Source organism: Triturus cristatus, chromosome 6, assembly GCF_964204655.1.
Source record: "Triturus cristatus chromosome 6, aTriCri1.1, whole genome shotgun sequence".
Lineage (NCBI taxonomy): Eukaryota > Metazoa > Chordata > Amphibia > Caudata > Salamandridae > Triturus > Triturus cristatus.
In genome coordinates, this window is record NC_140589.1 from 22,172,605 (window position 1) to 22,193,092 (window position 20,488).

General features: G+C 47.5%; 1 protein-coding gene across 2 annotated transcripts in view; it reads left to right on the forward strand.

Moving 5' to 3' along the window:
- Positions 1-6,070, forward strand: part of SRF (serum response factor) — a 404,589-nt gene extending 398,519 nt beyond the window's left edge. For both annotated transcript variants that reach the window (XM_085610157.1, XM_085610158.1), the window contains one exon: positions 1,445-6,070. In XM_085610157.1, the coding sequence (XP_085466283.1) occupies positions 1,445-1,540 (96 nt within the window). In that variant the 3' untranslated portion in view covers positions 1,541-6,070. The remainder of the gene's footprint in view (positions 1-1,444) is intronic.
- The last annotated feature ends 14,418 nt before the right edge of the window (positions 6,071-20,488 follow it).

The window sequence follows — 20,488 nt, forward strand, 5'->3', positions numbered from 1 at the left end:
GACTCAGTCATTACTCAAGCTGCTCAGTGGAAATCAAAAAATCCTTCCGCTTTGCTGACTGCTCCGCCGGACAAGGAGGGTAACAGACACACAATTGATGGACGGAATGCAGCACAAATCAAAACATTCACCCCCAGTCAAGAGATCTGGGTTAAATCCATCATTATTTTGCTCACCATGCCACCCCAGTTTAAACCTGGCCATATGCAAATCAGTCTTGACCCTGTGCCTCAAGGGAACAGTCCAGCCTGAACTGTCAAGCCAGGTCCTCTCTGGACCGGAAGCAAGCATCCTAGGACCGGTTTCAGGGTTTCACCCCTCTTCAGCCAGGATAGCTTGATTCCAGTGGCACAGTGAGCCCAGGACCCACGTCTGGGCATACCTGGCGCACTTAGGGCGAGAAAGCTAAAGACACACAATTGATGGACGGAATGCAACACAAATCAAAACATTCACCCCCAGGCCCAGATCTCTGTACTGGGGTGAATTTATGACATTGTTGTGCATTCTGTCCATCAATTATTGTTTCGTCCAACACTACTGCTGGTAGAACCACGTGCCTCTCTTCCGATATCAGTGGAGTAGATTCAGCAGTAAAGGGTTGTCCAACACTACTACTGGTAGAACCTCGTGCCTCTCTTACGATATCAGTCGAGTAGGCTCAGCAGTAAAGGGTTGTCCAACACTACTGCTGCCAGCTCCTGCCAGGACCACACATGCTGCTCTTCCGATATCAGTCGAGTAGGTGCAGCAGTAAAGGGTTGTCCAACACTGCTGCTGGTAAAAACTCATGCCTGTCTTCCGATATCAGTGGAGTAGGTTCCGCGGTAAAGAATTGTCCAACACTACTGCTGGTAGAACCTTGTGCCTCTCTTCCGATATCAGTCGAGTAGGTTCTGCGGTAAAGGATTATCCAACACTACTGCAGCCAGCTCCTGCCAGGAGCACTCTTGCTGCTCTTCAATATGTTTAGAAGTTCAGATTTAGTTGTAGGATGGATTGTTTTAGTAATGTTCTAGCAGGGACAGGTTGCAAATATTTTCCTTTTTCTGGTTTCTCCTATTGGGTGCCGATGGAAATGTGAAGACCTGGTCGCTGCTGTTAAAGGTCATTATAATTCTTTTCTTGAGCAATGAACGTTTTTGACCAACCCTCCCAAGTATTAATTTTAGTTTCCAGCAGAAGGTTATATTTAGTGGTGGGAATAAATGTTTGTGACTCTTGGTCTTCTCACTTACTGGTCCATCCTATTTTATTTCTAGAGTTATTGCAGTGCTTGTCCTGTGTGGCAATATATTGAATTTGCTTCACACCCCTATGATAGTAAATAATTGTTGTTTCACTGAAATGGAACCGTGTGATTTCACTTTTTAGTACCCGTTATTTTTTGTTGAAACTGCTCAAGTCTTAATGAAGTTTCCAGTGACCTCTCTCTTCACTTTAGATGGCGGTTATTGGCCAGCAGTCCAGCAGTGGGAGTAGCTTGACAGAACTCCAGGTGGTCAATTTAGACACAACACACAACTGCAAGAGTGACTGACCGACTACCTGGCCTACTCTTCTGCCCCATGGCTGCCACCACCTGGCGTGAAGCAAGAACTGCAGCAGTTTTACTTAATACAGACTGCCTCACTTATTTATTTGTTGCCTTCTCACGTTTTCTTTATATACATGTGTAAGAATACAGAGGTGAAGTCCTGCTCGCTTTGGGCGCCCAGCCTGGAGGCGGCATAGTAGTTGGGTGTGCACTGTTGTGTTTAAACATAAAGGAATGTGAGAATGTTCTGGTGCAGTCTAGCCTGACACCAGTCTAAACAGCCAACTGCGTAGGGGCTAGGGCAGAATGGAGGATTGTGGGGAGAATGGCAGGTTGATGGAAGGATGCATTAGCTCAGAAGTGCCTGAGATGTTTGCCATCTGAAATGACGATTTGTATTTTTAATGCTGTAACCAGCTCAGCTGTATCCTTTGCTTGATGATGGACAGACAGACGGACGTAGGTGTCATTGCACTTAATGTTTGCCTCCGCAGATTCCATCCATGCACTAGTTTTCTAGTGCGAATCGGCTGGTACATCTCTGAACTGCACAGTGGGAAGCAGAGTGACTGGGGAAGAACCTTTGCCAGATGCGAGGACTCAGTATATCCTCTATGCATGAGTGGGATACATAAACTCCATCCTTTGCGCCGCTCCCTTATGTGACTGCATTAGGGCGGTCTGAGACAAAGAGGCGGTGGGCAGTGTCCCATGCCAGCTGTCCTTGGCATGAGGGAGTGCTAGCGTGGGCTCTAAAATCCTGAACAAAGAGTGGGAATCCCTCCGTTCCAGGCACTAGAATGAACATGGTCTGTATCATTTTCACACGGCTGCGCTTCTGCTGCACGACTGGCTCCTTCAGAGGGATCATCTCCTGGACTGCTCTTCTAATGGGGTTCCTGCAATGGGAGGGAATTGCTTCATGAGGTTTTGGGATGAAGGGCGGCAGTGACTCCTACAGTGGTGATCTTGTCATGAACCTCCTTGGAGTTGATCTGCTCATGTGCAATATTTACTGGGAGTAGGGGGAGACTGCTAGGCTTTGGTGAAGAGCTGTGTAGGTAATGAGATAAACTCATGCCATTCTGGGGATTCTCGCGATACACCTTTTAGATTCCGAGAGTGGAGTGAAACCCAGTGTTTTCTCCTATTTTAAAATTACAAGAGTTCATGCGATGGACGGTGGAGCAGGTGCATTGTGTACAAATATCTGTGTGGTCATAACTTGATCTTAGCTAGGACTGCTACCATGCTTGCCGGGGACACAAAACCTCAGTAGATCCTGAAATGTATCCTTTTAAGAATAACAGGTTTTCTGTGTTCTTTTTAAAATGCACCACAGTAAACAGCAAGTGACATTGCTGTGATCAGTGCAGTGTGTGGTTTACTGTATATCCTGGAGTTGAACTCCATGTGTGCTAGTGAAGGGAAACTACGCGCTAGAGTAAACAAAGTGGTTCCTCGTGCCAGTAAAGTTAATATCAACAGTATGTGGGTCATACACTAATGTATTCCCTTGAATATATAATGCAATGTCTTGCATATCAGTGAAAGTATATAACTCCGTTCTGATGTGATAGTAACGTTACTGTATTCGCCACAACATGGTTGTCGTGTGCCAGCAGAAGATGCCGTTCATATATTTGGCCTAGTTTATACAATGTTTCTGCACATCTCACTGTAGTTGTGTACCCGGATATATACAGCCTATTTGTGTGTCTTGTACCATTGCACATCCCCTTGAGGAATACCACAGGGGTCCAGGTTTCTAATTTGAGGCCATGCGGCATGGGAGTAGTAGGGACATGAAGTCGTACCCTAGATGAAGCTTTACATGGTGCTCGAAGCCAAGCCGTGTTACCAGTGCTGCTGGGTTGCATTGCAGTGTGCTTCTTAGTTGCACTGCTACCTACGACATGGGTATTGCTAGCAGGGAACATACACTGCCTTGCATGCTTTTTTTCTGGTGCCTTGTTTGGACCTTGTGTATTTTGCTAACTTGGTTCTATTTTCAATAGCCTAAGTCTTGATTGTTGAAAAAGGCATTGAGCACTGCATCAGGTTAGAAAGCATCTTGGCTGTTACCTACTTAAGTAGGCATTGCCCAAATCCTGTCATTGTGTCTACTGGACAAAGCATAGTCTTGAGTAGACTTGCTGCTGGGTGTTGTGTGGCGCTTCAGATTTTTTTTGTTATCACTAAAAGCAGCAGGGTATGTAGTATGCAGTCTCCTGTACAGTTGCACGCAGTAAGCCTAACCGTATACCACTGGTCTTGCAAGTGGCGACGCCATTTACTGACCATGTTGGTTTATCCCAACTAGAGATGAAGACGGGGGTAGTGTATTCCCTACTGGAATGTATTTGTGGGTAGGGGATTCCTATGGTGTGGTATGTCAGTATTTGTGTCAGACACTTTTCATTCGTTGTGCCATAAGATATGTCGGGGAGAAGCCACTCTTGGGTGCGGCCATGACTGGTTGGAGTAAGCTCTGCCTTCAGTACAGAGGATAACGTAGGAATAATACACCCTGCTTTTTTTTATTAAGAGGCAGTGGGTTGGGCAGGGGTAGACCTGTGTGGTTTTTCTCTTCAAAGAGAAGGAAAGGGCGTTAAAACTTTTTTTAGTAAAATAAAAACTGATGAAAGCCTTGAAGAAAATACTTTATTTTTCTAAGTGTTATGCTCAGTATTTATGTATTTCCTAAAAAGGAATAAAGACACAGGCTCTTGTACAGTTTTCATGAGTTTTGTCTACACGTTTGTATCACATGAGGAGAGGGCTAGGGCAAGGGGGGAGGGGAGTTTCATTTACTTTTTTAAATGTTTTGGAACATTGGCATTTAAGTTGATCAATTGTACCTCTTCTGCCAAAACTTCTATTTGTGTGCTTGGTGGGCAGTAACATGTTTTTCTGTTGGGGTTGGGGGGGTCTGTAGGAAATATGAAATGATGTGGTTGAGTGCTCCAGTGAGGACCTGCTACTTAACCTTTGTTTAAAGGTTCTTTGGATGGATTAGTAAAAGTGGAGGCGATGCCACCCAAATCTAAAACGACACCTGATGAAGAGTGCAAGAGTCCACCTGGGTGCCTTCCATGATCATTTCTGCTGCCCCAAAGTATGCAGCGTGGTTCTGCTGGAATCCTGTGTAATGCAGGGCTCTCCAGTGCAGAACAATATGGAATAAAATGAGATTAGATAAACCGCCCAGCCCATAGTGGAGCATCTCTTAGTGTAACTGTATGATACTCAGTACAAGGTGGATGCCTGCAGTTTTCTGCTATGTACATAACTATTCTAAAAAGGCTGCCATATTATAGGTTAATGTAGCTTGAGAACTTCCTGACCACGCAGAGGTCTGAAGAAAGAAGAATCTTGCTGCCAGGCTGAACAGTAGATTTCTGTGGGCAAAGTTCTACAAGTGTGTTCTTGCCCTCACTGGCTAGACGTCCGAATGCACATTTGTAAATTAAATCTTGGGCAGCCATTTGTTTTTGAATCATTACAAATAATTATTTGTATTGATGAATGGCGTCTTCTTTCCTGGTCTTTATGATACATCTCATAACTCAAAAGATTTGACAACTGCACATGTTAAGACAATCACAGAAACCAAGCCACACTTTAATGTGGCCAGAATAAAACAAGAACCTGACCCTTTGGCATTAAAGTTGATAGCTAACCAGAATTCTTATCCCTTTAAAAAATAAAATAAAGTTAGACTGAATTGGTTATTACCTGTGACCAGGTCTTGTTGGTATGATTGAATATTGTGGTTGTAAAGTTGAGTTTTAATACTTAAGTGACCTGCGCCTTCTACTGTTGTACCTACAGTCCTGTCTTCTACTGTATTAGGCGATCACTTCATCATGTGAGTAACTCAACACACAATTTATTTCCTAAACGGTCTAATTCTTAAATAACCTCTTTCTACACCTATACAGTCCATCCTGTTTTTTGTTTAAGTGTATTCATAAGTATTTACCAAAAATGTCTAATTTATTGACGAAGAGGCCTAGTGAGATTACTTGACTGGTTCTTAGCAGTTCAAATATTTTGGTAAGGGTTTTCTAGCTGCCACCAAAGCTAAGGTCACCGGATGGTTTTACTGGCCCCCTCTACCTTCTCTGGTTACTTATGACATTTAGAACTCCTGCTCTGAGAATATTGCTTGAATTCTGATTCCCGAGCTCTGGCCCTTTTTGGAGGGAAGTGTCTGTGTAGAAATCACAATATATCTTTTTACTGCAGCCTGAGGAAAATTGAGTAGTTTAAATGCTAATGTTCTGTTTGAGAATTTGTCTGAACACTTCTGTATCAGGGAAAAATTGGCATTTATTGTGTGGTGAAGAATTCACTCTAATTTTATGGTTGTTTTTGAAGTTTATTTGTGTGTTTTTATTTTTTTATTTGAGAAATTCCAGGATCGTTCCTGGAAGGGATGTGGAAGTAAACACCGTACTGTGTACATAACTTTCTTTTGTATAAAACAAAAATTATATACTTTCAATAAAGGTATGAATTTGTGCACAATTTTGCCCTTTTTCTGTGCCTGTCATTGTGTTTGAGTAGAAGAAGATTGCATCTCCTTGTAAAGATGTGTTTAAATGTATGTACTGTTTGTGTACTCTTGGGACAAACCTTCCCTTATATCTATTGGTTGGAATGATTGATGCATAGTTGTATTGTGCATCGGTTGTCAAACATGGCTGATCATGCACTGACCATAAACCATGCAGACTCTGACCCTCTAAGACTTCTAGAAAATATCATGTCTTAATTAACTGATGGAGAGGTTGAGACCTCGGCAAGTGGCATTTTGTTCCACAGTTTTTAGAAGTACGTAGAAAAAAAGACTGATATCCCCAGTTTAGATTGACTTTAAACTAGACTAGGGAACGCAAGCAAAGCCAAAGGTGTGACTATTTCGGCATGTGTGTGGGCTGATGGAGCCAAAATACCAGAAAAGCAGGATACATTGAAAATATTGCATTTGGCCTCTTTAGAGGGCTCTGAAGGCAACGCTATTGGATATGGAGAACCGATGCGGAGTTAAGACAAGGGGGTATCTTAGTGGATCTATTTAGACACAGACTGAGCCTAGCTGCTAGATTTTAATTTGTTTAAAGTTGAGAAATCGGACCTTTTGGCGTCCCCAGGTAAGTATTTATCATTGTCCAGGTGGGAGAATATTACCACCTGGACTGACTGCAAGATATTGGTGGAAGTAGAGGGTTGATCGTTCCACGTTTTTATCATCTACAAGCAGTTGGATACTGTGAGAAAATGTGGTGTTATATGGTGTGGTTGTGTGACCTCACTGTATAATACAATTAACCCCTTGGCTGTCCCCTCCCCCCCGTATGAAGCCATTTTTGGGCTATTTGGGGTAGTTTGCACTTAGGCCCCTGTAACGTTTTGACCTCATAAGGTATCCAAGCCAAATTGGCGACCTTTACTTCAAACACTATGGGGATTTTAAAGGTACCCCGGGTTTGTTGATTACCATTGAGGGGACCCTGAAATTAGCCAAAATACAGACACATTTTGGGGCGGGGGGGGGGGGAGAATTTGGAAAAAGTGCTGCAGATAAGGGTCTGTTTTTCCTGTGCAAATGGTATCAACAAAGGGTTTGTGGTGCTGAAATCGCCACCTTACCAGCTTTCAGGAACAGACTGACTTGCCGGAAAACCAGAATTTGTTTACACTTTTGACATTTTACTGGGACATAGCCTATTTTTGTGCTTTCAACCTCCTTCCAGTTAATTGTAGAAATGGGTATGAAAGCAATAATAGATCCTGGAAAGCTGTACGTTTAAAAAAAGTAGACACAATTCTAAATTCAGCAAGGGGTCATTTGTGTAGATCCTTAAAAAAATTTTTTATAGAAACTAACAGTTGACAATAAGAAAAATTGAAAAGGAGTTGGAAAAAACAGCCTTTTGTGCCAACGTTTTCACCTGTAACTTCTAAGTATTACAGATTTTTAAAGCAAAATACCATTACATCCGCTGGATCCTTTTCGTTCCCTGGCAGCAACCAAATGGAACACCCTTCCCATCAATATTAGGTTAGCAAAAAATGAAGCCACCTTCAGGAAACTTCTAAAAACACACCTATTTGCCCTTTAGGCTCTTCCCCTCCTCTGATCTCTGACTCTATTCCTCAGCGCGGGGATACGCCGGTAGGCGTCACCATGCGCTCTACAAACCCCTTTATTATTATTATTATTATTATTATCCTTCTGGTTGTGGGGATATATAGGACTTGGAGGTTCACCAAGAATCTGACGAACCTAGAGCTAATAAATGAGCAGCGTCTTGCAATGGTTTTTTTATTGTATACCGGGTATATAGCAATTAATTTGGGGAAAATATAAACAGCGAAAAATTTGTATAAAAGACTCCTATGTATTTTCTGAAATGGGAACAAAATATAGTAGCTATTTGCACATCTCCAAAATTGTGGGTACCCATATTAGTATATGAATTATAGGACCTTTTTCAAAGTGATTTTTTTTTTTACACATTGTCTTGCATTTGGAAGGCAGAAATGCATTGAAAGTCAATAGGTAATAACAGTTGCTCTACAATTCTGTGTTCCCCTAAGTCTCCCTATAAAAATGGTACCTCACTTGCGTGGGTAGACCTAGTGCCCGCGACAGGAAACGGCCCAAAACGCAACCTGGACATTCCACATTTTTATTAGTGAAAACTGACCCTTTTTTGCATAGTGCCTAGCTGTAGATTTTAAACCCTATCTCTGCCAGGACCTAGGGAAACCTAGCAAACGTATACATTTTTTAAAACTAAGACACCCAGAGGAATCCAGGATGGGGTGACTTGTATAGCTCTGACCAGGTTCTCTTACCCAGAATCCCTTGCAAACTTCAAACCTTGTAAAAAAAAAAAAAAAAAGAAAAAAACATTTTCCCACATTTCTGTGATAAGTTCTGGAATCTGCGTGGGTCCACAAACTTCCACCCACCCCGCATTCCCCAAAGTCTTCTGATAAAAATGATACCTCACTTGTGTGGGTAGGCCTAGTGCCCGTGACAGGAAACGGCACAAAACACAACATGGACTCACCACACTTTTACTGTGAAAATGTACCCTTTTTTTTGCAAAGTGCCTACCTGTAAATTTTGAACACTAGCTCTGCCGGCAACTAGGGAAACCTAGCAAACCTACATTTTTGAAATCTGGACACTCAGGGAAATCAAGGATGGGGTGCTTGTGAGGCTCTCACAAGGTAATCTTGCCCAGAATACCTTGCAAACCTCAAACTTTGTTTGAAAAAAAAAAAACCTGTTCCTCACATTTCTGAGATGGAATGGCATTCTTCAAAGTCTCACGATAAAAATGGTACTTTTCTCATGTGGGTTGGTTAAGTACTCGCGACAGGCAAGCGCCCAAAACATATTGTGGAGACATCAAAATTACCTATCACAAAACGATCTGCTTTTGCAAGGAGGGGGAATCACATGAGTTTTGGTCCTGGGTTTGGCGGTCCATCTAGAGAAACCTACCAAATCCACACATTTCTGAAAAGTCACCCTGGGGAGTCTAGGGAGGTAGGGCTTGCGTGGATCCCCCAACGTTTCCCTACCCAGAATCCCCTGCTTAACTCAAATTTAGCAATAAAAATCACTTTTTCCACACTTTTTTGTGTATGATCGCTGTGCCGGCACAAATGTCCTACCACCTAGCGTTCTCCCTTAGTTTCTCGAGTAAAATGATACCTCGCTTTTCTGGCTGTCCAATGCAGAATCCTCTAGAAAAGGTATTTTTTTAAACTGTAGCGCTTAGAATTCACGGTGCTATACCTTTAATCCTTATGTTTTGGCTCTTCCCAGTCACAGGCCTTTGGCCCACCCGCACAAGTAAGGTATCGTTTTACTCAGGCGAACAAGGGGAAGGCTGAGTAGTAGTACATTTGTGCTGGCACGATGATCCCACACAAAAAAATGTATGGAAAAAGTGATTTATTTTTTTCCAGCTAAATTTGAGGCTTGCAGACGATTCGGGTTGGGAAACGGGGGCAAAAATGTCATTGCCTAGTGGGCTTTCTGCCGCACTAGGGAGCGGGGAAATCGGGGGCTATTGCCCTGATATGCCCCCAAGGAGGACAGAAAGACTGTGGCTATGTTGTTTGGGTGGGTGGGGACATTGGGATGCCCATTCTTGGCAGCCCCCACCCCTACGTATAAAAAAGCCAGCATAATGAATGGTGCTTAGTCGGCTCTCTGCCTGGGGGGACGATCAGAGGCTAATGCTCCATCTGCCTCCTGGGGGGGGGGGGCATAAAGACTGTGGCATCTTTTTGTGGCATGGTGAGGGCATTGGCATACTTATTCTGGGCAGCCCCCACCCCTGAATTAAAAAAGAAATGTACCCCTGGTGCCTAGTGGGCTTTCTGCCCCCCCAGGGGGGCAGATAAGGGGCTATTGCCACCATCTGCTTCCGGGGGAGCCGAAAGACTGGTAATTGTTTTGGGGTGGGGGCATTGGCATGCCCATTCTGGGCATCCCCCACCCCATGTATTAAAAAACAAAAGAAATCCCTGGTGGCTAGTGGGCTTTCTGCCCCTCCCCCGGGGGGTCAGATCAGGGGCTACTGCCCTCATCTGCCTCCTGGGGGGGGGGGGGGGGGGGTGCCAGAAAGACTGGCATTTTTGGGGGGGGGGGGCTTTGGCATGGCCATTCTCGGCAGCCCTCACCCCAAACTTTGGGGGGGGGAATCCCTGGTGCCTAGAGGGCTGTCTGCCTCCCTCCTGGAGATATGGCCCCATCTTTCTCAGGGAAGGGGGGCTAGTATTTTTTGGGGGGGGCATTGGCATGCCAATTCTGGGCAGCCCCCACCCCTAAGTATATAAAAAAAAATCCCTCTTGCCTTGTGGGCTTTCTGATTCTCCCCCTCCCCCCTCCCCCTAAGGGGGCAGATCAGGGGCGACTGCCCTCATCCACCTTGCTGGGTGGGGCAGAAAGGCTGTGGCATTTTTTTGGGGGGATGGGGCATTTGCATGCCCATTCTGGGCAGCCCCCGCCCCAAACTTTGGGGGGTGGGGGAATCCCCATCTGCCTCCCCTTGAATGTAATGATGACAGCGCACCATGCACGCGATCGTCATTACATTGAATCCCCAGGCCCCCAGGGGCAGGAAGCCCAGCAAACGTCCCCATTCTCCGTGTGCGTCGACTACGGCGTCGAGGGGGATGGCGGCAGTCTGTTCGCCGTCTCCCCAGGGCTCTGGGGAGAAACTGCGTCACCGCTCGATGTCTAGGGAGCTGAGCAGTCCGCCGTCGACGACCTCATCATCATCTTCGTTGACGCCGTCGACTTCTCCGTCGAGTCATCGGCGTCGAACAGTCCCGGCGTAGGCGCTCGCCGTTGAGGCGAGGTCGCCATTCGCCGTCGGCAAAGAGGAGAAGGTCACCGTCGAGGGGATCCCCGACGTCAAGGACCTGTCACAGGCGTTCGCCGTCGAGGAGGCGTTCATCGACACCGAGGCAGTGCAGGAGGAGTCCTGACGCCAGGAGTCCCTCGGGGTCACAAGGGAAGATAACGGAGTCACCGGGCTCGGTGTACTCAGTGGTGTATACACCTCCTAAGCCTAGGTCGCCACCCTTTCCTCCTTTGCCAAGGGAGCCCTCACCACGGATCCCTATGCCTCCACCTCCTCCTCCGCCGCCTCATACCATTCCGCCTCACACACCGTCGGGTCCACCTGTGGCCCCGCCACGGTCGGTGTCGTTGCCTAGGTATCCGACGCCGCCGAAGAGAACTCTGAGGCCGCGGCACCAGGTTACGTCGCCTGCGAGGCCGGCTGAGCGGCCGAAGCCAAACAGATCGCGCTCCCGCTCTGGACGGAGAGGAAGATCACGGAGCCATGGACGGTCGTCATCGACATCTGGGCGACGCCGCAGGAGGCGCAGAGCAAGGTCCCGCACCCAATCGTCTGCCAGGGACTACTCTCCGACGCTGTCGGACTCACCAGGGACGGGAGTATCGCCTGTCGACGATATTTACTCTCCTTCCAGGAGGTGCTACTGAGGGGTGTGGCCAAGCTAGGGATCACGGTGACGGTGCCAACACCTACGACGTCCGTGATCTTCGAGACGCTGCCCAAGAAGCACCTGCCTCGCCACCTGCTGCCACTAGTGCCGGGATTGGTGGATCCCGTTACGGAGTTGTTCCTCACTCCGGCGGAGACGAAACCAGCCCCCTCAAGGCTCCTGAAGAAGTATCGGGCGCCGGACTCGGACACGACCTTTCTGAGGATGGACCCGGACTCGGTCATTGTGACGGCGGCAAGGAAGCAGCATGCTACCACTCCTTCCTCGACAGTGCCGCCTGATAAGGATAGCCGTTGGCTAGACTCGGCGGGCAGAAAGGTCTGTGGGACGGCTTCTACCACCATGATGGCGGCAAGTGCCGGGGCTCTGTTGGGGGCGCTACGACCGTGCCCTATGGGAGTCTCTCCAGCAGTACGCGGAGCTGCTGCCTCGTGACAAGGAGGACTTTCTAGAGACTTTGCGTGAGGGGATGCTGGTGTCCAATCAGATTATCAGCGCTGCGGCGGATGTGTCTGTTAGCGGCACATGGATATTGTCATGGCATCAACCAACAGCGTCACGCTTGGCTTCGCCTTACCTCACTCAAACCGGAGGCGCAACAAAGAGTGGCCAACCTGCCTTTCTCGGGGGAAACCCTGTTCGGCAAGCATGCGGACGACGAAATGGCCCGCATGAAGACTGAGGCAGAGACCCTGACGGCTGTCTGGTTAGAGAAGCCTGAGAAGAAAAAACACCTGTTCCAGAGACGGTTCGGGGCTGCAGGCAGAGGGCGTGGCAGGCCTCGGGACAGCAGCAGCAATTCCGGAAACCCTTCCAGAAGGGTAGAGGAGGCCAGCAGTCCGCTACAGCGACCAAGGGCCCGGCTGGGTCTCGGCCCTGAGCGATTACTTCCCCTGCAACCGTTACCCACTCCAGTGGGGTAAGCGTTCAATCTTTTCTGGCAGAGTGGAGAAAAATTACTCGGGACAAGTGGGTGCTGAATATTGTTTGCAATGGATACAGTCTTCGGTTCATCAGCCCGCCTCCAGCGATTCCGCCGGTAAGCTCACAGTATCAACTGCGAGAGCTCCAAGTGGAGGCAGACATCCTGTTGAGGGAAAAGGCGGTGGAAGACGTACCTCTGTCTCAAAGGGGAAGAGGTCTGTACTCTCGGTTCTTCCTGGTTCGCAAGAAGGACAAGAACGAGTTCAGGCCCATTCTGGATTTGCGTCAAGCAAACAAATGGATTCGCAGAGAGAAATTCCGCATGCTATCGTTGCATCAGATTTACCCTCCGCTGCAAGGGGGAAACTGGCTCTGTGCCATAGACCTACAGGATGCGTACTTCCATGTGCCCATTGCACAGAAGCACAGGAAGTTCCTGCGATTCCAAGTCGCCGCCAATCATTTTCAATACACAGTACTGCCATTTGGGCTAGAGCCTGCGCCCAGGACCTTCTCGAAGTGCATGGCAGTGGTAGCTGCACACCTGCGGAGGAACAAGGTGTTTGTCTACCCGTACCTGGACGATTGGTTGATCAAGGCCTTCTCCTTCTAGGAAGCACAAGCGCACTTCCAGAAGACGTGCGTTCTCTTGAACAAGCTGGGGTTGCACGTCAACATGTCCAAGTCTGTCCCGACTCCGGTCCAGTGCATACAGTACTTGGGGGGCCTCCATCAATACGCTGTCAGCAAGCGTGTCTCCTTCGGAGGAGAGACGGTTATCACTCCTTCGGAAGGTTCAGGCTCTTATGACCACTCCATCGACGACCATGAGGAAGGTGTCTTCGCTGCTGGGATCGATGGCCTCATGTATCTTCCTCACGCACGGCTGCACATGAGACCGCTGCAGGAGTGCTTGGAGGATCAGTGGGATCAGAGGACAGGTTCTTGGGACGACAAGATACGGCTGTCTCTGCATGCTCTTCAGTCGCTGAAGTGGTGGTGTTCGGCGGAAAATCTCCTCGGGGGGTTCCCTTCCACAAGGACATTCCCACGAAGAGTATCGTGACGGATGCGTCTCTCCAAGGCTGGGGAGTGCATTCCGGAGACTTACAGATACTAGGAAAGTGGTCCCCGTTGGAGTCGACGTACCACATCAATTTCCTGGAACTCAGAGCGGTTTACTTGGCATTGAAGGCCTTCCATCCGTCCTTCCAGACCAACTCGCTGCTGGTACAGATGGACAATACAACCACGATGTATTACCTCAACAAGCAGGGGGAGTCGAGATCACGCACTCTGTCGCAGGAGGCGCAGTCGATCTGGCACTGGCTTCTGGCCCGAGGACTGACTATTACGGCCACGCATCTGCCAGGTGTGCAGAATGTTCAGGCGGACGCACTGAGCAGACTGATTCAGGATAACCACGAATGAGTCATAAACGACGAAGTACTAGGGGACGTCTTTGCAAGGTGGGGGACTCCAGACGTAGATCTGTTCGCCACCGCCGAAAACAGCAAATGCCGAGACTTCGCATCCAGGTACTACCAGCGGGGGACGCTGGGGAATGCGCTATGGATCGACTGGTCGAACAGCTTTCTGTACGCTTTTCCACCCATTCCCCTGATTCCGGCGGTGCTCATCAAGCTGTCCCAGTCCGGGGCGCGGATTATCCTGATTGCCCCGGAATGGCCCAGACAGTGGTGGTTCACGGACCTGCTTCACCGGTCTCTCCTTCCTCACATACGGCTGCCGTGCAGGCTGGACCTTCTCACGAAGTTCGGGGGCAGTTGGTGCACCCCAACCTCTCGTCTTTGAGTTTGGCGGCATGGCTCCTGAGATAGTGCAATATGGCCATTTGAATCTACCAGCAGATTGTATGGATATACTGAAGGAGGCTAAGCGACCTTCCACTAGGACGTCCTATGCTTACAAGTGGAAGAGATTCTGCATCTGGTGCAAGTCGAAGCACTTTGACCCGACGACATGTAAGGAAGATGTCATCCTTCCGTATCTTTTGCATTTGGCGCAGTCTGGCCTTAATTTCCATTCCATTAAGGTTCATCTCGCTGCTTTGACTGCTTACAGGAAATGCCCTTCACAGACTTCCTTCTTTCAGATCCCTGTGATCAAGGATTTTTTGGAAGGCTTGAAGAAAGTGTTTCCTCCTGTCAGACTTTCCCTCGCCTTCATGGGAATTGAATGTGGTGCTGTCCAGATTGATGAAGGAGCCTTTTGAACCTTTTCACAAGGCTTCGTTGCAGCACCTGTCTTGGAAGGCGGCGTTCCTAGTGGCCATTACATCGGCCCGCAGGGTGAGTGAACTTCAGGCGTTGTGTTGCCAAGAACCTTATACGGTATTTCATGCTGCTAAGGTTGTTATGCGTACTCACCCTAAATTTCTTCCTAAGGTTATATCTGATTTCCATGTCAACCAGACCATAACTTTACCTACGTTTTTTCAGAATCCCTCTTCTCCAGCGGAAAGGTCTCTACATTCCCTGGACGATAGGAGGGTGTTGAAGTTTTATCTTGATAAGACCAAAGATATTCGTAGGTCAGACCAATTGTTTATCAATTATGGATCAGTCAGGACCGGTCTTGCTACCTCCAAACAGTCAATCTCTCGGTGGATTGTGTCCTGTATACAATTGTGTTACCAAAAGGCTAATAAGACCTTAGGGGGTAAACCTAAGGCTCATTCCACCAGGGGCAAAGCTGCCACGACTGCTTTGCTGCGTAATGTTCCGATTGCAGAAATCTGCAAGGCGGCCACTTGGAGGTCGGTCCATACCTTTGCTGCGCATTACTGTCTGGACACGGATGCCAGGGCAGATGCTCAGGTTGGGAAGGCTTCGCTGCGAAATTTGTTCGCACAGTAGTGGTATTATTTTGTAATCTTCTCCACCGCCGTTTTGGTGTGGGGATGGGCTTGCCATTCTATTCACTAGATTAGGACTATACACAGAGATCCCCTACTACAGAAGGAGTAGTTTCATTTCTGTAACTCCAGTTCTGTAGTAGGGGTATCTCTGTTATAGTCATAAGCGCCCGCCCTCCTCCCCGGTGGAGAGATAAATGTTAATGTAAGGAATGCTACAGGTCTGGCGTGTTTTCACCTTCAAAAAGAACTGAAAGTAAAAGGGACCTGCTGTGCATTCTGGGATACTGGAAAAGTTCTGGAAAGTTTTCTTAAAGGCACAGTATCCTGTTCTGAGCCACATACTGGCAGCCTATGGGGCTTGTCTGTCCATTCCTCCCTCTCTATCATTCCAGAGGCTTTTGCTGGTAGAGGCAGGTTTTTCTCTGTGGAAAAAGCTGGGCAGGCAGTGCTGTTTGTGGATGTTGGTGGAATTTTCTAGTTGAAGTACTGGACAGTGTAGCCTGTGGATATAGGCTGCATTATCTGTCTTTGAATTCTCTCTTAAGTGTGGATGCAGGTCTGCATGGCTTGACAATTTAAGAGATTATTTGTATTGCTCCGGGGTCCACGCACATGGGCGGGACTATTTACTAGATTATGACTATAACAGAGATACCCCTACTACAGAACTGGTCGAGAGATACCCCTACTACAGAACTGGTCGAACAGCTTTCTGTACGCTTTTCCACCCATTCCCCTGATTCCGGCGGTGCTCATCAAGCTGTCCCAGTCCGGGGCGCGGATTATCCTGATTGCCCCGGAATGGCCCAGACAGTGGTGGTTCACGGACCTGCTTCACCGGTCTCTCCTTCCTCACATACGGCTGCCGTGCAGGCTGGACCTTCTCACGAAGTTCGGGGGCAGTTGGTGCACCCCAACCTCTCGTCTTTGAGTTTGGCGGCATGGCTCCTGAGATAGTGCAATATGGCCATTTGAATCTACCAGCAGATTGTATGGATATACTGAAGGAGGCTAAGCGACCTTCCACTAGGACGTCCTATGCTTACAAGTGGAAGAGATTCTGCATCTGGTGCAAGTCGAAGCACTTTGACCCGACGACATGTAAGGAAGATGTCATCCTTCCGTATCTTTTGCATTTGGCGCAGTCTGGCCTTAATTTCCATTCCATTAAGGTTCATCTCGCTGCTTTGACTGCTTACAGGAAATGCCCTTCACAGACTTCCTTCTTTCAGATCCCTGTGATCAAGGATTTTTTGGAAGGCTTGAAGAAAGTGTTTCCTCCTGTCAGACTTTCCCTCGCCTTCATGGGAATTGAATGTGGTGCTGTCCAGATTGATGAAGGAGCCTTTTGAACCTTTTCACAAGGCTTCGTTGCAGCACCTGTCTTGGAAGGCGGCGTTCCTAGTGGCCATTACATCGGCCCGCAGGGTGAGTGAACTTCAGGCGTTGTGTTGCCAAGAACCTTATACGGTATTTCATGCTGCTAAGGTTGTTATGCGTACTCACCCTAAATTTCTTCCTAAGGTTATATCTGATTTCCATGTCAACCAGACCATAACTTTACCTACGTTTTTTCAGAATCCCTCTTCTCCAGCGGAAAGGTCTCTACATTCCCTGGACGATAGGAGGGTGTTGAAGTTTTATCTTGATAAGACCAAAGATATTCGTAGGTCAGACCAATTGTTTATCAATTATGGATCAGTCAGGACCGGTCTTGCTACCTCCAAACAGTCAATCTCTCGGTGGATTGTGTCCTGTATACAATTGTGTTACCAAAAGGCTAATAAGACCTTAGGGGGTAAACCTAAGGCTCATTCCACCAGGGGCAAAGCTGCCACGACTGCTTTGCTGCGTAATGTTCCGATTGCAGAAATCTGCAAGGCGGCCACTTGGAGGTCGGTCCATACCTTTGCTGCGCATTACTGTCTGGACACGGATGCCAGGGCAGATGCTCAGGTTGGGAAGGCTTCGCTGCGAAATTTGTTCGCACAGTAGTGGTATTATTTTGTAATCTTCTCCACCGCCGTTTTGGTGTGGGGATGGGCTTGCCATTCTATTCACTAGATTAGGACTATACACAGAGATCCCCTACTACAGAAGGAGTAGTTTCATTTCTGTAACTCCAGTTCTGTAGTAGGGGTATCTCTGTTATAGTCATAAGCGCCCGCCCTCCTCCCCGTTGGAGAGATAAATGTTAATGTAAGGAATGCTACAGGTCTGGCGTGTTTTCACCTTCAAAAAGAACTGAAAGTAAAAGGGACCTGCTGTGCATTCTGGGATACTGGAAAAGTTCTGGAAAGTTTTCTTAAAGGCACAGTATCCTGTTCTGAGCCACATACTGGCAGCCTATGGGGCTTGTCTGTCCATTCCTCCCTCTCTATCATTCCAGAGGCTTTTGCTGGTAGAGGCAGGTTTTTCTCTGTGGAAAAAGCTGGGCAGGCAGTGCTGTTTGTGGATGTTGGTGGAATTTTCTAGTTGAAGTACTGGACAGTGTAGCCTGTGGATATAGGCTGCATTATCTGTCTTTGAATTCTCTCTTAAGTGTGGATGCAGGTCTGCATGGCTTGACAATTTAAGAGATTATTTGTATTGCTCCGGGGTCCACGCACATGGGCGGGACTATTTACTAGATTATGACTATAACAGAGATACCCCTACTACAGAACTGGAGTTACAGAAAATAAACTACTCCCTCATCTTTATTAGTTGGCCACTCGGGGTGCCTCTCTTCCCTTAAGCCCCCTCCCGCCATCCCCCACCCCCTTGCTACGGCCCCCCCTCCCTCCAGCACTCGTGTACGGCAAGCAGCACAAGACCAATTGTAGGTCCAAGCTTTTTTTTGTTCATTCTGGTAAATAGAAATGTTATTGTCTTGTTGACTGCATTTTATAAATGACTGCTGCTGGCTAGCTTCCCGTTTAGAGGGCGACAAGGTGACATCGCGCCGTTTACACTTTGCCATGCGTGTTAAAAACACAGTACCATGTGTGGCTTCCAAATACCAGGTGAGCGGGAGCTTCCTGTTCTTAAACACAGCCTGACTTACTCACAACAACAGCGAAATCTGCCGTCTTAAACCTTGCTGCAGAATGATCATTTTATTATTTTACCAAGTGCTGTCACATTCGGCTCAATGTGGAATTTATTGGGAGCAGGCTTTGATTAGAAGCATGGTGGAGGTGTAAAACGCTGCGTTTGTGAACTACCCCGCCCCTCCTCCATGATACTTTCCTAGAAACTGTTACGGGGGCAGCGCACACGGGGAGTAAGTAATACTTGCCCACAAAGCAGCTTCCTTTCCTTTTTTATCTAGTCCTGCCAGATGCCCGCCCCCCGACCCGCACCCAGGCTGTTTTCAATATTCAGTTCACCTAATACTTCGCCTTTGCAACGCAACAGGTCTAGCATTTACACAAGTTTGAGCTATTGGCATTGTAAATAATGACTTTAATTTACGTTTTGGTTTTTGAAACCTAAATAAAACGCATTATTTGCAATGTCAATAGCTCAAACTCGCGTAAAAACGAGACCTATTGCAAATGCAATAGGTCTCGCATTAGCTAGAGATTAAGCTATTGGCATTGTAAATGACAATGGCATTTATTTATCTATTTTCAAAACCAACACATAAATTAAAGGTTTGTCATTTACAATGCCAATAGCTCTAACATTTGCAACTGCGAGACCTATTGCATTGTAAATGCTTGTTATCTATGCCTTTTATCGTTTTTCGCTGCTTTTCCTTCCACTGGGCTCACGCCGGGTCACTCTTTGTGTATCTGTGCGCGCTATAAATCCCCATAAACATAAGCAAGTGATGTCACACACTCAAAGACTGAACTCAGACCAATTTGATTTGTATAAAAATATTTAGTTAGATTTATTTTATAGAACCAAGCAAGCCTGGTACAGGTAAGTGTAAATGGTACTTTTCAAGGCAGGTTGAACAATACAAGCAAGCTGAATGAAAATGTCTTTGTTACAGGTTTGTAAATCTTTTCAATACAGTGGAAATTACTGTGGATTACTTTTGATTACTTTATTAATTACTTTTTCTACTCAGTGTGATATGCCTAGATATCACACTGGGACATTTCCTAGAGAAAAGGTAAGTAAAGCAGTATTTAGTTATTTGCAGTGTTCCAAGTTCTCATACAAACAAACTTAGAACAATTTTAAGGAAAAAGCAGTCAATGCAATCCTATGGAAGGAAATTGAGTTATCGGTTTACATAGAAGTACAAGTTTGTGGGAGTGGGTATTCTGGGGTTAGAACCAGGGTTCCCCCAGGGTCAGTGATGCCCTCTTGTTACACCCTCCGCTGCACTAGGGCGGCCGGTTGCAGAGTGCTGAGGCCCAATGTTAACCAATGGGTGATAGGGGGCCTCCGGTTGGTGGCTGCTCATGAGCAGGCCATGAGGTTTTGGGAGCAAAGCTCCAGGTGTTAGGCTCAGGGCAAAGGGAGATCAGAGTTGGCACCCGCAGGGTCGTCTGGGTGCAGTGTGCTTGTTTGGTGTTGGGTGCCCTGTTGATTTCAATGGAGATTCTCCGGTTACAACAAAGTCTCAGGGATGAAGATCTTCTGGAGGTGACCACCAGTTGGAGAGGTAAGTTGGGATGCCTGGGGATGCTGAGATACCGTTGGTTGGGCCACCCAAGGCCGTGGGATGTCAGGTGCAGGGGTGTCTTTAAGCATCTGGTTCTCGTTACCAGCTCTGGTCCTGGTTGGGGGATTCTCCAGAAAAAGGCTGCAGACTCCACTTGGAGATTCAAGGCAGGTCAGAGATCACTAGATCTCATGTCAGGATCGCCAGGGAGACCTCCTTGTGGTGTTGGGCCACTTGAACTTGGGCCGTAGACGTAGAGTGTATAGCGGTGCAGACTCGCTGATTTGGCCGAAGCCAGAGTCTGTGGGTGAGAAAATCCGGTGCTCACGTGAGACAGTCTTTCTTGTGAAAGGCAAGGCAGGTCCTCCGGGGTTTTTGAGGTTGCTGGCTGCAGGACACACTGGGATTTTGGTGGAGCAGGTTCGAGGGGACCGGTAGGGCTGTGGCTAAGTCAGTGGGCGGTGTC